Source organism: Rhinichthys klamathensis, unplaced genomic scaffold (genome assembly GCF_029890125.1).
Source record: "Rhinichthys klamathensis goyatoka isolate OS25496 unplaced genomic scaffold, OSU_Roscu_1.1 h1tg000048l_1, whole genome shotgun sequence".
NCBI lineage: Eukaryota > Metazoa > Chordata > Actinopteri > Cypriniformes > Leuciscidae > Rhinichthys > Rhinichthys klamathensis.
In genome coordinates, this window is record NW_026606594.1 from 2,266,206 (window position 1) to 2,284,846 (window position 18,641).

The window sequence follows — 18,641 nt, forward strand, 5'->3', positions numbered from 1 at the left end:
AATCTCAGCAAAGCATGACATCACTGCTTTCAAAAGCTGGCAAACTGGTGATCTGATTAAAAACAGTGTAAAGATGTCCCTGCAACTCATGCGACACCCGAATCTGGACAACATCATATTTGACAGAAATTTCGGGCAATGACAGGCCATTTTTTTTAATGAATGTGTGTGTGTGTGGGTATTTGAGTGAGTGCTGATGTGACATTTTGAAGTGTTAATTTGACACTTTTTAAACATGGCTTCAGCATTAATCAAGCCACACAAATTACCCTGCATTAGAGAAGAGTCGGCAATTATAACAGCAAGGAATAAGCTATCAACTCACAGGGGGACTGAGCGACAACACACACACACACACACATGGAGCAACACTCCTTTATTTCATATAAAACTCAGAAAAAGAACCGCTGGATGTTACATCATAAGAGCGCAACACACACTCATTAAAGAGGTCACACGTGATTCAGCAAGAGTTTAAAACGGCAAACACAGCAACGAGATATCATTAGAGATATGTACAATAATAACACCAGTCGCAAAATTAAGAAAGACCAGAGAAAACTTGGTCAGCTCTGTTGCAAAGAGATGTCTCTATGTCTAGTGCCTTGTAAGGGAGCAACCTAACTGAAAGGGAACCTTAGTGACTGATTTGAAAATCTCCATATAAGCAATGAAATGAAATATGATGTTAGCATGTTGCTAAGCTAATAGCTTGATACTAACAAACATGAATAGTGGGTAAAATAGACAATTAGCACTACACATGAAATGCATGGGAGCTTTGACAGTTGATTCAAATAAAATAGTGTTAGCATGTTGCTAAGCTAATAGCTTGATATTCTAACAAACATGAATAGTGGGTAAAATAGACAATTAGCACTACAGATGAAATGCATGGGAGCTTTGACAGTTGATTCAAATAAAATAGTGTTAGCATGTTGCTAAGCTAATAGCTTGACATTCTAATAAACATGAAAATCGTATAAATGAGCATAATGGAACAGACTTTGCTTTTATACTGATCCTATGATACCTTAAAAAGCTGTCTAGGTAGGCAGTGAACTAGGTTTTTGAGCTAGTGTCTGGATAGAGACAAACAGGAAGACACAGAGAGAGCTGAAGATAAAGATAAAGGGAGTGAGTGAGCAGGCTGCTGGAGTGGTATAATCAGTCAGGAGAGGTGGTGAGTTAAATGAACGGGTCTCTGTGTAACCGCACACTGAACAGTGCCATTTACTCTCTCTCTACAGGCAAACTCACACATTACACAGGCTAGCTTTCTCTCTCTCTCTCTCAATAGCATCCTTCACCCCATTTTTATCCTTGACTCTTCCAGATCTTTCTATTCACTCGGTGCCTCTCTTTCTTCTGTAGTGCATTTGTCCTCATGGCTGCTAGTGAATCAGTCAGCAAGGTGCCGGAATTAAATCTACACAGCAGAACACACACATTTCTTTGGCTTTATATGAATGAAACCTTTAGTGCCCCGAGGGGAATTTGTTTTGCACTCAAATAATATACAAATAATAGTAGACTATGGTATTTCACCCCTGAGATGAGCGGTCAAAGATGCTTCTTGGTGAAATTGTTTTGTCTTTATTGTCTGTTTAGGCCTTGCTAAACTGTATACTTGACCGTTGTCTCTAGGCAACTATTTTTCCAACTTGCCATGCTATGTCAGTTGTTTCACTCCGTAATCCCTTTCTTCACACATGATGTCACATAAATCAGTATTTCATGTCTATTGATGTATTTTTTTTTAACTAGCAGAGTAATACGATATATAAATGTACAGTCAGTCAGCCATTATCACAACATAAACTCCTTCAGGTTTTTTTTATTTTTTATAACTGTATTTAGCCTAAAACCCGATTAGACCAAGAACGATAACAGTGAAGGTAATAATAACATTAGCATTTGCTTATTGTAAGCATGTATTGATATTTAACTACACTCTAAAAAATGCTGGGTTGTTTAAACCCAAATTTGGGTTAAATATGGACAAACCCAAATGTTGGGTTAAAAATGTAATTTAAAATTTTAACCCAACTTCAACTTTCACTTTCAACTGTACATTTTTTAATTACATTTTTAACCCAACATTTGGGTTTGTCCATATTTGACCCAAATTTGGGGTGAAACAACCCAGCATTTTTTAGAGTGTAGCATTTATATATACTATCATAGTATTTATTTATTTTTATATTTGAAGTTTTCATTCTAATTTTACTTTAAGTTTTAGTAATTTTGAGCTTTTGTCATTTTTAATTATTATATTATAAATGTGTCATATTCATTATTATATTTATATATTTCTATTTAGCTTTAATTGATTTTTTTCTAAGTTTTTCATTTAATACTTTAATACAATTTCATCTTTATTTCTGTTATTATGAAAAAAAAAAGGTTTTAATTAATGACTGAAATAACACTGGTCTTCTGCTTCAAATGCTCCATCTCTTTAAAGCCGGGTGGATTCTGATCGTCCATATTTGTATCGTTCACCAGCAAGAAAAAAAAAATCCTTCTGAAAGAGATTCCAATGATATTGTTCCTTTGTCTTGTTACGTTATAGCTGTGGTGTGGACTTCCATAATCTTCCATAATAAAAGAACTGGAATAAATACTAACACTTTATAGTTATAATTATCATTATTGTTATAGTCCTTGGTGTGAACAGGCCTTAAAAAGTCATTTAATGCAGCTCAAATAATTGCAAGATTGTTGACAGCGGCTCACGGTAGATGCATTGCACTCTGGGTCTGAATGGCGCTGAAATCACATGGAGGCAAAAGTGAGCTGATGCGTTTGTGCTTCAGAAGGGAAGAAGCATTTTAGGTCACATCTAGTCCTCTTTCTCTTTATGTGTCCCCTGGGCTGACCCAGTCAAGCCTTAATGGTGGAACAACAATGGAGTGCATTGATTAACTATACCACTAATGAAGTGAAAAGGAGTCAATACACACACACACGACTCACTCACACACACACATTTCCCTGCTGAAAAGTTCAAGTATGTTGGACACTGTTGCATGTCAAATGCCTCAAACTGCTCAGATTCACCAAGACACCAAGATCTTCCATCAAAACTTGAAGATCTCAATATAAACTCCAAAATGTATCATCACATTCTCCAAAAAAAACATATTATCTGGGTTATTCGCATTAATTCTTCAAGCTGTATTCACCTACAGTGTCAACAATTGTCTCATTTGTATCTATTCTTATTTTTCCTGAGGCATTTTAGGAGGAAAATTAGACAAAGTTGATACTTAAATAAAACATAACTGATATAACTTAAGTCCCCTGAGCTATGAAAGAGCAATACAATTTCCTAGAGTAACAGTGTGAGAATGAGTGTGTGTGATGTGTGTGTGTGTGTGTGATGCAGACATCGATCAACATAAACAGCCAGACAGCAATGTGTCATGATTCCCCATGGAGAGGCAACCACATCTACTAGAGTAACTAAATCTACAAGCGCGGCACCCTCGATCAAAATACCCACACACACTTCAGCCACTCTGCACTGTGAAGCATTATCATAGCTTTAGTCATATCAGTCCACAGCCGCATATATTCTCTAACTGTCCCTACCAGCACAGTATCCACCTCAGCTACTGGTCCAGTGCTTCAGTTAAATGCAGGAAACTGCCTCTGATGTGAGTATGTGTCATATGTCCTGCTCTGTGGTTCAGTTGACGGGTCAGTGAAACAACAACACAATGACACGTCACTGTGCCAGAGTGGCTCTCGATGACCTCTCTGATCCAATAATGTGTTGCATGTAGGCTGTGGCGATATACACACATTATAAAACTCTATTTCTCACAATATTGCATAGTTTCGTTCATTGTAATTTTGTAGATTCATATATTTTTTTATTTTAATGTGATTCAATTATATATTTAATGTTATATTTTACTATTTGTATATTTATGTGTATTTTTCATGGATTATTATAAATTAAATTAGAATTTAAATTAAATTAAAATATTTACTAAAAATTAACTTATTAAAAAGTTAAAAGTATATGACTTTTTTTTAAAATGTATTCACATGTCTATTTATTTATATAACTTCCTATAGCACATTTAAAAAATAAATAAGTTGTCTAATGAATGTAAACATGGTTACTGCCACATTAACAATATTGGCTACATTCAAGCAAAGTGTTGTGGATATGCTGCACCTCACTTTTTTTTTTTACCAATAATTTAATCTGTCTGATTGATAGGCTTTCTTTAAGGGGTACCATTTCATTACATTTGACCTTCAATAATTTAATTAACCATAACATTAAATGTTTGAGCAGCAACAATTGTGTTCCAATTATAATATTGTGATGCATTAGGGTGTGTATCACACGATAGTTGGTGACATTTAGCACTATACAGGAAATCCGATCTAATGTGTGTACATGGCTTACGTCCAGTTCTGGGACTCTGGATAGTTATGCATGTCAGTCAGTTGATGGGTCAGTTGGGTCTGTCATCATGACAACATTGCTTTTGCTGACATCTCTGGTCCATTTATTAGCTGTATGTACAGTAATGCCAGAAATCGACTAGAGCATTATGCTACATCTACAGATGTTCTGCTAATTGCTGTGATATCCTTATTTACCTCCACCTTAATCTCCATCTCCACAGAGTTCCTATGGATATTCCTCTCCACAAAGCTATCAGAGAACGCTTTCTGCAAAACGGGTTATGGAAATAAAAACAAAGGCAGTTTAAGGGTGATATGATGCCTTGAGGGATCTAAACGTCCTGAGTTTTTTTTTTCCAGCTTTGCTGGAAAACGAACCCACGACGTGCAGTCCCTGTGCGCATTACATAATCAACTTCAGCCCTAACCACCAGCAGATGTTAGCCGTGTAATCTCACTCACTCGCGTCCAAGTGAGACTGGCTCAGCTTTTCCGGTGCGTACGATCCCCCTCATACACATCAATTTGTGTCTCTGTTCATGGGCGTGGATCACAAGGGAGAATGAATGCTGCACGCTGATTGGTTAAGCAGCAACACATGGTGACCTCAGCCAATCAGTGGCAAGCGTAGCAGAACAATGAGGAATCCTCCATTTAAATGTGAATGCAGTGCTATTATCCAGCTGTGTGTGTGTGTGTGTGCGTGTGCAAGTCTCTTACTTACATCATTATCCTGGAGAGAAAGAAAATTGGAAAGACAAATGACAAAAGAAATAAATGGGGTACAAACCAAATTGCCAGTTTGGCCATGTTGATTATGCCGATTCTGAAAAATCTGTTATTTTTCTTGTACTCTTTCTCTCTTGTTAAAGACACGGTGAAATCTAAAGTACTGTTAAATACATTTTTTTTTTACTCTGTGTAAAATTGTCTTAAATTTGGGCAGCCGGATCAAATAATGAGACAAAAATCTAACTCTCAAACTAACGTCGGTCTGATAAATCCTTCACTGAATGAACTCACTAAATCAATAAGAATCAACATCTTGACTCCCTCACTGCACTCACTGTATGTCATCATTACTTTCAGCGATGTCTGTCTGGAAATTAAGCAAGAGTGTGAAAATTAAACAAGCTGGGTATGGTTGTTCATTGAACAAAGTGTAGTTAAAGCATTTAAAAAGAGGAATTTTATGTAATAAATTAAATTTTTAAAACAATTGTGCTGGTTTGTCTGATTTGAAACAGCTCTTCTTCAAATAAAAACAGAAAAAGCTTGCATTATATAACAACTTCATCAGATATTAAATTCATTGAAATATACTTTTTTGATTAGTTATTTTGGGTTATAGTCATTTCAATCACAATATTATTATCAAACCAATTTAAGCATATTGTAATATATCGTGTATTGCCCACTCCTTGCTAACATTAATGGAATTTAATTCATTACCAAATTCTCCATATGGATGCCACTGTGAGCATCAAAATGGAAGGTTAAGTTAAGCGCAATGCATTGTGAAAAACTGTATTCCACACAGAGACAGAGTGCTGTCATATCTGGACATTTCAGCAAATGCAGCAGGTCTTCGGCATATTGCATGCATACTGCAAAAGCAGCCGGAGTAGTATGGTAGAACGCCATTCAGAACATACCCAGTGAGTCTGTTTTCGGAGGGCAGCGGTATATAGTGAACACACATTCACTCAGACACAGCCTGAGGGTAGGCACAGACAGAATCACTCCATTTTGCCCTTAACAGCATAGAGAGGCCTGCGAGCTCGCAGTTGATCAAGCGTTGCAATAAAACAGTCAGGCCTACTTGCACAAACTTTAACTGAACCTCCACACACACACACACCAAATTCTATAACCTGGTATAAAACACACATTTATCTTTCTCTCATTACTCTATCATATGTCCCCACAGCAAACACTCCTGCATTCTTATATAACCGATCTGTTTGATGAGAGAACGGGAGCAAAAGGGAAGAAATGCAGGCGTGAACACTTCTGTGGATCTTGTATTTTTTCTCCTTCACATCAGAATGCATTTTCCGGTCAGAGTCAAGGTTGGCCGTGACAGCGCTCTCCCAAAAGTCTCTTCGTATGCAGTGGCCTAGTTTCTTCAGGGTAAGAGAAACAGAGAGAGACGCAGTGGAAGCGAGCGCAAGGTGGGATCCGTGTCATACACTGCTACACTTGGTTGAGTTTTGGAGAGGCGTCAGTACCGTAACTGTCCGAAAAGAGGTGAGGTCTGTCTCCTATGCCAGCTCAGAGATCTGCTGCTGTGCCCATGGCATCTCCTGGCACGGAGCCCCGCGGGGCTGTTTGTCCATCTGGGAGGCTGGCTGAAGGGTTCGGGGGCTTTGCGGCAGCCAAGGTTGATGGCCTGATGTGGTTATGGGGAAGTGCAAAGGCGTGCTGAAGGTCCCAGTGATGGGACTTGAAAAAAACGATTCATGAATATTGAGCTTCATTAGCATAGAAGTCTCACATGGCCAGAATTTTGACTATCGGAATTGAGCTACCAGACTTATTCTAACCAGGCACTAAAAGAGGCCTACTGATTGACATTCAAAGTGACTAACCACACTCTTTAATGTTACTTGCACACCATAGCTTTCCATTCATGCCTAGGGTGTCCAATCCTGCTCCTGGTTGGCCACTTTCCTGCTCCAACCCCAATTAAACACCTGAGCCAGCTAATCAAGGTCTTTAGGATCACTAGAGGCAGGTGTGTTGAAGCAGGTTGGATCTTAACTCTGCAAGACATTGGCCCTCCAGGAGCAGGATTGGAAACCCCAGTTTTATGCAGTGTGTTGCTAGGTATCCTCAACTACAGGGAAATCTCAACCGTACTGCTCTTTTGTCATGTTGCGCAGCAACCAGTGTAGCCTAATTCACAAACAAGTGACTCATTTAAGTAGGTTCTTACAAACTGTCCAAAAATACTCCAGTTTGAATCATTCCAACTAAAGGCCCAGACATACTAAACCGACATCACAGAACCAGCGGAGACAAAAGCAGACTGTGGTAGTCTGCGCCCAGACCAAAAGGTTGAGCTTGAACACACCAAAGACTGCAGCCAACTAGTATGTTCAATCTGTGCCGGAATAAGAGGAAACACTCTCCATACCAGTAGGTGGCACTAGTCTGTATTCATCATTCACCAGAAGACTGTAGACTGTAAATATACAAATCATAAAAACAAAGCTGCATGAGTGCCCTCTTGACTTTGTCGTTTGCTTGCTTTTGCCAATTCCACTCTATTTTTTGTACACTGCTCTGCTAAGCTGAACAGCCAATCAGAGTGATCTCATTGAACATCCTCAATCGGCCGAAAAGCCATTGCTACAACTGCAGAAAATACTGCGAAAAAAGGGCCGACAGATGCTGAACAACGGACCAACATTGGCCAACGAAGTGTCCCAAAACTGTGCGTTCAGACTTCGTAAACCTGTCTAAAGGCAGCCATTCAGATTGAAGTTCTTGTGTTCCATCTGGGTGTGCCGTCTAGGCTATTAGCATACTATTGTTGAGAAACAGGACAAATCCACATACAGGGATTGGACACCAACAAACCCACGCACATTAACACACAGGTGTGAGGCGTGGATTAGTGTGTTAGAACACAAGAGTCGAGCTGGAAGGCTTTTGCTGAGGGCTTCCAGGTTGTTGAGTACTTGTCTGTGTGTGTTTGTGTGTGTGTGTGTGTAAATGTTTTTGAGTGACTTTTAGCGCAGTGATGGTTGCCTTTTAAACAGGCAGCAGAAATAAGTCCTCAAATGTTTCCCATAATCCCGCATTCCGCTCCCTCTAGCTGCAAATAATGAGCTCTCCTTCTGAAGAGCCCAATCAAACAAGTAAAACATTTGAGAGAGAGAGAGAGAGCGAAAGAGAGAGAGCACGAGAGAGAGAGAGAGAGAGAGAGAGAGAGAGAGAGAAGACATGACAACATGGGTATGAAAGGAAGCAGAGAGAGGATGCGGAAATTATGGAACGTTAGAAAGTAAGTGAGGATAGAGAAAGACAAAGGGAATGAAGCGGCAGAGTCCAGCAAGAAAAAGAACGAGAGGGAAAGGCAGGGAAAGACAGAGGGAAAAGGTCCGTGGAGACTCATTGAGGTAAGCCTTGACTTTGGCAAATGCAGCCACGCAGATGGAGTGAATAAATATTGGACAGGGATCTCACATCACTAACAGTGAGAAAGAGGAGGGGGGGATATTGGGAAAGAGAACAATCAAGAGGAAAAACAAAAGAACGATCCAATGCAAAAGAAATCAGTGCACACAAGCACGTCCAAATTGTTGATCATTTGAGCCGCCAAATCAACATTAAATAAATGATGCGTTCTGCATCTTTGACTTGTCGACTGTAACACTAACAGTGCTTGAAAGTATTTGCTATACATTTCCCATTTAAAATAATAAGTCTGTATGAAATAAATCAGAAATGATTGTACCACTTTGTGTAATGCCTAACAACACCCTCTAGTTATTTAGACTAAGCAAACGCGTGTTTTAAGGCATCCCTCATGTCTGTTCATGCTTATTACAGCGATGAAGGACCACTCACACAGAAATCACGCTTACTATTGAAATGACTGGATTATGCATGTATAATTATTTTAATAAAAAATTGTAATACATGTAATTAAATAATATTTCAATATCAAAGTCTGAACTTTCTGCTTATAACAGCAAAAATGCAGAATACAGTACTTGATCAAATAGCAGAGATTTGAACTGACTCTGCAGAACGACTGGAATTGAATTGACCAAAAAACAAAACAAAAAAAAGGTTTCAGGTCTCTAAAGCAACTGAAAGAAATAAAATCTTTTTTTGAAAGGCCAATAAACACGTCTGTTTCCATTTTGTGTGTGTGTGTGTGTGAGAGAGAGAGAGAGAGTGTGTTAGGAAGCGAGAGATTTCTATGGTTCCAAGGCCACAGGGGAGAATGTTGTTCATCAAAGAACTCTAGACAAACACTTCTGCCTTGACTGTAGTCAGCTTTTCAGCGAGTGAAAGCCATCATCACGAGTACATCCGTGACCATACACAGAAAGAGAGATGTGATGCTTGTCTCTCAGTAAAATCAGACTGTGGAGTGTGCTTAAGATGAAGACACTGAGTAAACGAGAGAAATGAGGTATAGCAACAAGGTAGACTAGACAAAATAATTAGTCCTCTAAATAAGTGTTGGTGGGTTGCAGATCTGTTCTAATCATAATCCAAATCATAAAATACAACTAGCCTACATAACCATGCATTGAATAGCAAAATAAATAGAACTAAATGCAATAAAATATATTTAAAAGGGATGAGAATGCATTGCCCAACTTTAAGTTTTGTTAACTCTCGCCATTGACGGAAATGTCCGTCATTTGTGAGAAAACGTTTCCCCGCAATTGACGGAAATTTCCAGGCTTTCCATTTTTTCACTGTTATACGGTAGGGGGCGCTATGACACATCTTCTGAAAAAAGTACTGAATCTCCTGATCAAAACTCATGAGAGGAAGATGCAGAAACAAGCGATATCATATGCAAGTATGCGTATGTGTAATAACGCGATCATCAACATTAAAAAGCATATAGGCTAAATCAAAACAGAATAATATTACAGAATGAAATGTCGACTAAGGACGAGCTATAGGACTGTGAAGCTTTGAGGGTGTTGATGGATTTGATATACTTCATCTATAGCTATGTTTCCATCCACACGTTTTTATCCGCATTAAGTGATATCGAATGAAAAATGCCTTATGGAAACAGTAAAATTCGATTGAATTTCATGAATATCGACTCAAATGTAATACGATCGGTCTCATCGGATTTTATCTTGATCGATTTACGGCTTATGCGATAAACGCGGATGGAAACATTATTATGGTGCGATCCATTTTGCCTAGTAAAACTTTGTTCGCAAATGTTGGCTTGAACGTTGTGCAATTCGGTGAGAAAATGAATGGAAACACCTTAACATGTCTCAAATCAATTCGATATACCAATTTGATCGCAAAACAGCACGTGACGTCATTACGCACAGGTTTTTATCCGCTTTAAAGCCGTTTGATGGAAACACACTTTCACCAGCTTTATTCGCATGAGGTTTTTTACCGAACTTCAGATAATTCGATTGACAAGTGGATGGAAACATGGCTTATGTTTGGATCATCGTTCTGAATCCCATCTAGATGTATTCTTTAACAAAAATTCGATTTTCTCAGTTTTTTTGCTAAAATATTTGCTTTCTTTATGAAACTTACCCACATTTAAGTGTTGATAAAAAAGAATACATGAAGCTAGAATAAAATATTGTTGTTTAAAAGCAGATGTTCCCTTCTTTCTTTTGATATATTGCATGTTCAGAAATTAATACAACAAAATATTCTGGGAGCCATGACGTCTTTTGTGAAAATGATCAAAAACGCTGGCAGGGAAAAGAGTTAACATAAGTGGTTGTGCATCCAAACTGATTCTACAATACAGACTTGCTAATAAGGGAAAATGTTTATCTGAACATTTCCATGGCGACAACAACCATCAATACTGTTTATGCGCAACAAACTTCCGCATTGTGTAAATCCTTCACTTTCACACATATGGGCCGGCAAAATGCAGGCATGAGGGATGTAGTACCTCTCGCCCATACAAATGAACATCTGACACTGAAACACATTGCAACTTTATAGTGCTGAAAGGAAAACATTGGCCTTGAGTTCCTTGAAAAATCCTTAACAACGTATACACACGCATTCACTTTCTGTATGCACTATGCAGGGCTACTACGTGTCTAAAAATGCTATGGCATCCACTTTTGACTTTTGAGGTGGATTTGACTGGGACATCAGCCATTTAAGGAAGAAGTTATTAATATAGACAAATGCATTAATAACATGCACCAGTGAATCGTGCACAATTAGACCAGGAACGTGTGTTAAGAAAGTAAACAGGGTCGATTTTGATTACATGATAACTTTAAGGTTGGCTGATTGTGTGCCACAGCTCCTCACACTCGTTAATCATCCCTTTATCTTCCAGCAATTTCAGGAATGAAACTGCTCTCTGTAAGCACTGGAGGCATCTCTACCCTCCCTCTTTCTTTCCTGTATCCCTTCCCTTCGGTTTATGTCTCATGCCCTAGGTTAACAGCAGATGCGAGGAACCATTTAAACAGGTCATGGGTCAAAGGGTACAGAGACTTCCCAAAGTTTGTGTCTGTGAACATTAGGGAAGTTTATCTGCTGAAGTATAGGAAAAAAAATAATAAATTAAAATACAAACTCAATCTTGCCTCACAACATAAACGTTTCATAAATCAAATCAACTACTAGCCATGTCATTTTCCCACATAAAAAAACAACAACTAAATTATAACTTACATTAACTTGACAGACTTCTTTTTTTGCTTATTTGTGTATTTTCTTTTTCATTCTTGGAAAAGCCTATATGGAAGCATGTTTCTGCCAAAAACAGCAATTGTAAGATAAAGATTAAAATAATAAAGTCAATTGTGTGGTATAAAATTGATATTGTGCAATATAAAGTTGTGGCGGTGAGTTATGGATGAGCAAAAAAAAAAAAAAAAAAATCTAGTTCTTTTCAGAAATTTGCATCATATTTGCAAAAGAATATTCCTCCATATCGCCAACATCCCCTCCCACCGATCCTCCAACACAACCTCCGGTGGGATGGAAAAGAAGTTCAGTGAACCCAACACTGGAACTCTGATCAGCCCCTCTCTCTCTCGTCCCGCACACACAATAAGAGCTTCTTTGTGTCCCGGAGGACGGAGGACTGCTGGAGAGTTCTCAGATCTAAAATTAAGTTAGCCTGTCAAATGACTTCACTTTACTGCAAAACAAAAAGCTAGAATCCAGAATCAACAACAAAGTTGGCAGCTGAAGTGGCTTACGACAGGCAGAAATGTAGACTGCGCAGTTGGGGATTTAAGGGACAGGTGTTTTATATTCTCACTCGAGTGCTTGTGTGTGTAATGTTTCTCTGGCAGAGAGGTGAGCGGCTTATCACGTAGTGAAGAGAGAGATTAGCAAGTATTCACTCGTCGGAACACGGGCCAGCTGGATGCTGCCCGTCCATCTTTTTACGTGTGTGTGTGTGTGTGTGTGTAATGGGAGACTGATAGCAACACCTTGTCACAGAAGTGCTAGTCCGTGCTTATGGTGAACTCACCTATCAGCGAATTCACCTACAAGTCTTGATGTGAGAAAATAGGCATATGGGGACAGCAAGAATACAAAAGAATAAACCTGGGAGCTGAACACAACAGAAAGGCCTGTACACAAAGAGAAAAATTCAAAGGAGACAGAACCAACTTTTAAAGACATTTAGATAGCAATCACATGGTATAACTGTAAAAAAAAATAACAAGACCTCTTCACATTTTATTCATCATAACAGAAGGAAAAAGAGATGAGGCATAGTGCAAGACTTTCAGCGACCAGTTCTGGTAAAGCACAGCTATATTAAATACAATTAACTAAATGACTGGTTCTCAACTTATTTTGACCCCAAGGTCACCTTTTGTCCAAGGACATATTCTTGGATATAGGAAGCTGATGTTGATGTACTTTTGTTGTAATAAAAAATGATTTAAACAATTTGATGCCAGTTTATTGTTGTACATCCTTATTTTTAGTTTTGTTTTTAGCATTTTAATTAAAATTGTTCATTTAATTAAACCAACTTTTTACTAAATTTAAATCATTTTAAGACTTATTGGGCCCCCGCTGAATATTTGATGAGGCCCTCTAATGGGCCCGACCCCCTGGTTGAGAACCACCAGCAGCCGCGCCAGGCATGCAGTATTTGGGGTGGAGCTTGTAGCGTCGTTAAAGGGTTAATTCATCCAAAAATTTAAATTATCCCATAATTGACTCGCCCTCGAGCCATCCTAGGTGTTTATAACTTTCTTCTTTCAGCCAAACACAATCGGAGTTATATTAAAAAATATCCTGGCTCTTCCAAGCTTTATAATGGGAGTGAATGGTAAATGAGATTTTAAAGCCCCAACAAAGCGTATTCATCAATCATAAAAGTAATACATACGGCTCTAGGAGGTTAATAAAAAAAAATAAGTGAAGTTTTTGTAAGAAATATCCATATTTTTAACTAGACAATAATTACTGGCTACAGGTAACGAGTCGAGTTCCGGCAGAAGAGTGACCTCTGACGTATTGATGAACACGGAAGCGCAGAGAATAGAGCAAAACAAAATACTGGTCACAAATTATGTCTAAAACCAGAAGTTTTAGTAGAATTTAGACGGAGGAAATCGCATTGGGCTATTTTGTTGCACAGACCTGGTAACCCTCACAGTTGGGTTAGGGTAATTTTTTTACTTTCCCCCCCTTTAAAATAACAGGAAATATTTCACAATAAGACTAAGAATGTTGAAAGCAAATGGATCAATATTGGTTTCATTTTCTCTTTAAATTAAGATAATTACAACAAACTAACCCCCCACCCCAAACTCGCCTACATTTTTTGGTATATTTAGAGGAGAGTGAAGTCATTATTTAGTCTCTTCATGAACTATTTGTATTTTCGAGGGCATTTGTCTCTAACTTATGAGCACGTTCGGTTCTGTCTCCAATTTCCCCCCGAAAGATATAGCTAAACAAATAACAGACTGTCACACACTATATCAACTGTAAATAGCTGGTAGATGTGAATAGGGAAGAAACTGTGGAGTACAAAGGAGAGAAAAAGAGGGAACATGGCGAAATTCTCACCACAAAACAAGCGCTCATCAACCGTTAGAAGTTAAAGGCGAGCGGACGTAAGTGGGACAGTGGCAGCGTCTGTGAAGTGCTCGCGCTGCATCAAACTATCCCTCGCGCCCCGCAACACTGCACTTTAAGTGAATTACGTGTCCTGCGCGCGCTCTAAACTGATTTCTGCAACACATGCCACGTAACAAATCAAATTTGAAACAACCCAGATAGAGAGAGGGAAGGGGGGTGGGGGGAGAGAAGGGGAGTCAGTCATTGCGCATTCCGATGGTTTAAAAACAGAGACGGAGCGGCGCATGTTTTCAACACTGAGCTCGAGCCATTTCAGTCACATGTCTCTTGCTCATGCACGAGCTGACACTGCGCTGCGGATCATATGCGTTCAATTTAAAGCAATTATTCTGCTATTTAACGCTCTGATGCGTGAAGTATTCTAAAATTATGAAGGCGGTAAAAACTATAGGCCTAGGCTACAAATGTTTCCTTTTGAAAAAATAAATAGGCCTACCATACAGATTATTTTACACTAAAATTATATATCTGATAATATCAGATAAAAGATGCATCTGTCCATTAGAATAGAATACGGCTCTTCCGTTGTCATAGTTTTTTTTATTATTATTTTTGGTCAGTGGTTGGGACAGTGTCGAAGGGTTTGGATGTAACTTCACACCCTGAATGGTTAAAAATGTCTTGGACACCAGTCAGCGGAGGGTTAATGTTCTCATAGCCTACTTTTGAACCCCATAGGCTATATCACACAACAACATCAAATCCACTGTGGATGCGCGTGCACGTGCAACAGACGCGTTTCAGTAGCCTAATGTTGATGTTGATAAAATATGAATGAGTCTTAAATAACCAAGCAAATCAACTGAAATTGTCCTATAATAGGCTAGAGTTCACCACAAAGCCGCAAATGCTCAGTTCACCGAGTATCAAAGTAACCCAAGTTATAGCCTATGCACTATTCTAATAATCAGATGTGATATCAGTGGACCGTTACATATAACTAGCCTACATATTATTCTCGCAAGGAGTTACACTGAATATTCATTGCTACAATTTCACTCATGCACTGCAGATCAGACAGTCCACGTAACATAACAAAACTCTGAGACGATTCGGACTGTCCGATTACGGAGCACTCAACCCAACGTGTTTATTTCCCCGATGCGTTTGAGCACTGGCACAATGAATGCAGTTTAAAAGCAAAAAAAAACAACATTAGCACCATCAGCCCCGTTATCTGATGGCTGATAACACAGCGCGAGGCGCAAACACACTACCGCGTGCCCTATTTGTCAACACGCTCGCGCCGAACAAGATGACAGAAGAGAGCTGAGGAAGCAAAGAGATAAACCGCTAAACGCTTACATCCTCTCTCCGGCGCTCAACAATCGTCCCTCCACCATCATCTCGGGTAGAAAATCCAGATTGTAGGACGAAGTCATGTTCAGGCTGACCGTGTTGTGCGCCGCGGACTGGATAACGCCCGCCCTCCGCGCGAGCCTGCCTGCCGAGTTTGGGCGCGCGAGACAGAGAGGGACAGGTGCAGCAGCGCGAGCGGCACTGCTGGGCACACACACACACACACACTAACTGCGCTTGTCACATTCTTTTCCTCACACCCATTAGACTGTTTTTCCTCAACAATCCCTTCAACAACAACAACAACAAAAAAATCCCTTCTTTTCAACTATCGTTCCGAAGCGTCAAGCACCGGGAGGGGAGAGGCGTGGCTGCTCGCGCGGCTGCTGCAGCGAGTTGTTAACCAATGCATCTCTGAGCCATATCAACCGGTCTGTTCTATGAAAGAATTAATGGAATTATCTAAACCCGTATGACTTTCTTTCATTATAGGGAACACAAAAATAGATATTCTGAAGAATGTTCACGCAGCTCCTATCCATACAATGGAAGTAGATGGGGACTGGAGCTGTCAAGCTCCAAAATGGACCAAAAACACAAAACTGGTCCATATGAATTTGCTGAAAACATTGCCTTTCACAATAGGGCAATACAATTCACATGCATTATGATTATATATATGATTGTCTTTTTTTTTAAAGTTCAACATCTCCAGTCCCATTTCACTTTCATTGTAGCCATCACAAAATAACTGTCTTCTTTTGTGTTCCACAGATGAAACAAACAACCCAGTATTTTTCATCTTTGGGTCCAAACTAAGACACATAGACTAACCAAATTTAGATTAAGAGATAATAAATGCACCTTCTTTATATATTGAAGATTTATTGCATCCGAATATTTACTGCATCGAACGAAGAATTCAATTCGAGGCACATCCCCATTTTACAGTGCTCATCCTTTCATGCGTAAGAAAGAGCACATTTTCTTTTTTGTTTTCCTCTTGCATGCCCCCAGGGGAAGGGGGTCTCGAGCCGCAGCTCTACAGAGCACGTGCAGGAACTAGGTCATGGGAAACACTCATGCTTAATGCGTATATATACACACAAATGATGCATGGGGAAGAAGAGGATGTTGTGCCTCGCATTCTGTAGAACATGACTACATAAAATAGGAAGATCTGGGAATATACGGCCTAAATTAGCAACCATTAAAAAAGTGCCTTGTCTTGCAGTTTATGCTTTTAAATTGTCCATAACAACATATTACAGCCAAAAGCTTCGGAACAAAACAAAAAGCCATAATGGGCCATGCCTGTCCTTAAAGACCAAGTGCAATGAAGGATTTCAGCTGTCATTAAAAAGCAGTTGCGCAGAATTTAAGTGCCATAACCAGCAACAAATGGCCAAATTAAACCAGAGGAAAATAGATTCAGCAAATTGTGATAAACAAAACATGTGTTGTGCTCTGTTATGACCTGTAGCCAAACAAAGTGCTAGTATTTGCATGCGTTCAAGGGTGGTGTTTGTGCATGCAAGGATGCACGATCAATATTTCCTTCTTACTGTAACATTCATGAGAAAACAGAAGACGAAACTAACCCTAGAGCCGGATCCTTAGAGACAGTTTAGATATAGGCTACGATTTCTGTAATGATTTATTATAATACGCAAGCCGGTGGGTTCATCTTTTCCTAAGAAACACTTGTGAATGCCGCCTCCAGCTTGGACAGTCAAGCAGAGGTGACCCATAAAATAGCCTACAAAATAAATAAAGCAGGTAATATACAATAATTCCGACATTATTCAAGTCAATATATATATAGGCCTAAAACCACAAACACAAAATAATACTTCTCACTGACCCAAAATATGAATTCGTGCATCAATTACATACAAAGCAAAATACATTACGGTGTGTGTGTGTGTGTGTGTGTGTGGGGGGGGGGGGGGGGGGGGGGGGGGGGGTTACATTGTGAGTTCTGGACAGGTTTATAAACATTCCGCTGTTCTCACACAGTGCGATATCTACTACCTTGAGCAAATATACATTACATAATGGATTGTGCAATAAAGAAGCAATTTACGAATGCTCGGCATTGCTGTTGCGCATGTTATGAAGATGATAAATTCACTAAATGGGCTTCTATTTGGAGAGAAATTCAACAGTAAACCCAAAGCTTAGAGGACAAAAAATAGGGGTGAACATGAAGGAAAGGCTGCAAACACAATGCTAACAAAGAATACAAACATCTTCCTTGTCATTTTGTGGCATGCGAAATAGACATTTATGAAGCACATTTCTGTTTACATTTCAATACAGTGCAAGCCTTTACCTCAGGCCTTTTTTCAATTAAACTCCTGAACTGACTTAACTAAAACACTGTAAAAAAAATATTGTTGGTTTAACTTAAAAAAGTAAGTTACTTGGTTGCCTTAAAATTTTAAGTTCATTGAAATAAAAAAACTAGTTAATTCAATGAAGGAGATAAAAATCTGTTTATAGCATATTGTATTATGTACAGTCATGACAATAAAGCAATTTTTAATTCGAATTTGATCGAAAATCATGAAAATATTTTTCTACAGTGTAACTACATTACTATAGATGACCTGCTCACAAGTAAACATGCACGGTTTACGGTAACTTTATTTAACAGTGTCATTGTTACATATGTTACTATAGTAATAACTATGAATTATACATAATTACATGTAACTAAACCAAACCAGACCCTAATCCTAACACTACAGTAAGTACATGTAGTTAATATTACTCAGTACTAAAATGTATAATTACAGTGTAACAAAGACACCGTAATATAAAGTGTAACCTTGTTTACAAGCCTTACGAGTTTTAAGGACCTAAAACCCAGCAGGTTTTAGGGGCAAATGCAGTCAATGTTTCCACTCCAGAACTGACTTTTCTGCTGTGGAAAAAACACTGAACGTTTCTGTATCAGGCTCTGGCACACTGTACGTGGGAAAAGGGGCAACAAGGATTGAAGAGATTTCTAAGGACATCCATTTTACTGATATCTGGCAGGTTGTAGGGACAATTTACGTGTGGTATTAGGCGGC

The 18,641-nt window shown here is 38.9% G+C and overlaps 1 protein-coding gene across 27 annotated transcripts in view; it reads right to left on the bottom strand.

Moving 5' to 3' along the window:
* Positions 1–18,641, bottom strand: part of celf2 (cugbp, Elav-like family member 2) — a 178,077-nt gene that overhangs the window by 66,358 nt on the left and 93,078 nt on the right. Inside the window, exon 1 of one of the 27 annotated variants that reach the window (XM_056247529.1) lies at positions 15,568–15,840. The exons of 24 other annotated variants lie outside the window; for them this stretch is intronic. In XM_056247529.1, coding sequence (XP_056103504.1) covers positions 15,568–15,644 — 77 coding nt within the window. In that variant the 5' untranslated portion in view covers positions 15,645–15,840. Of the gene's footprint in view, positions 1–15,567; positions 15,841–18,641 lie in introns of those variants that run through there. 2 more of the 27 variants (XM_056247544.1, XM_056247545.1) reach the window with 2 other exon arrangements.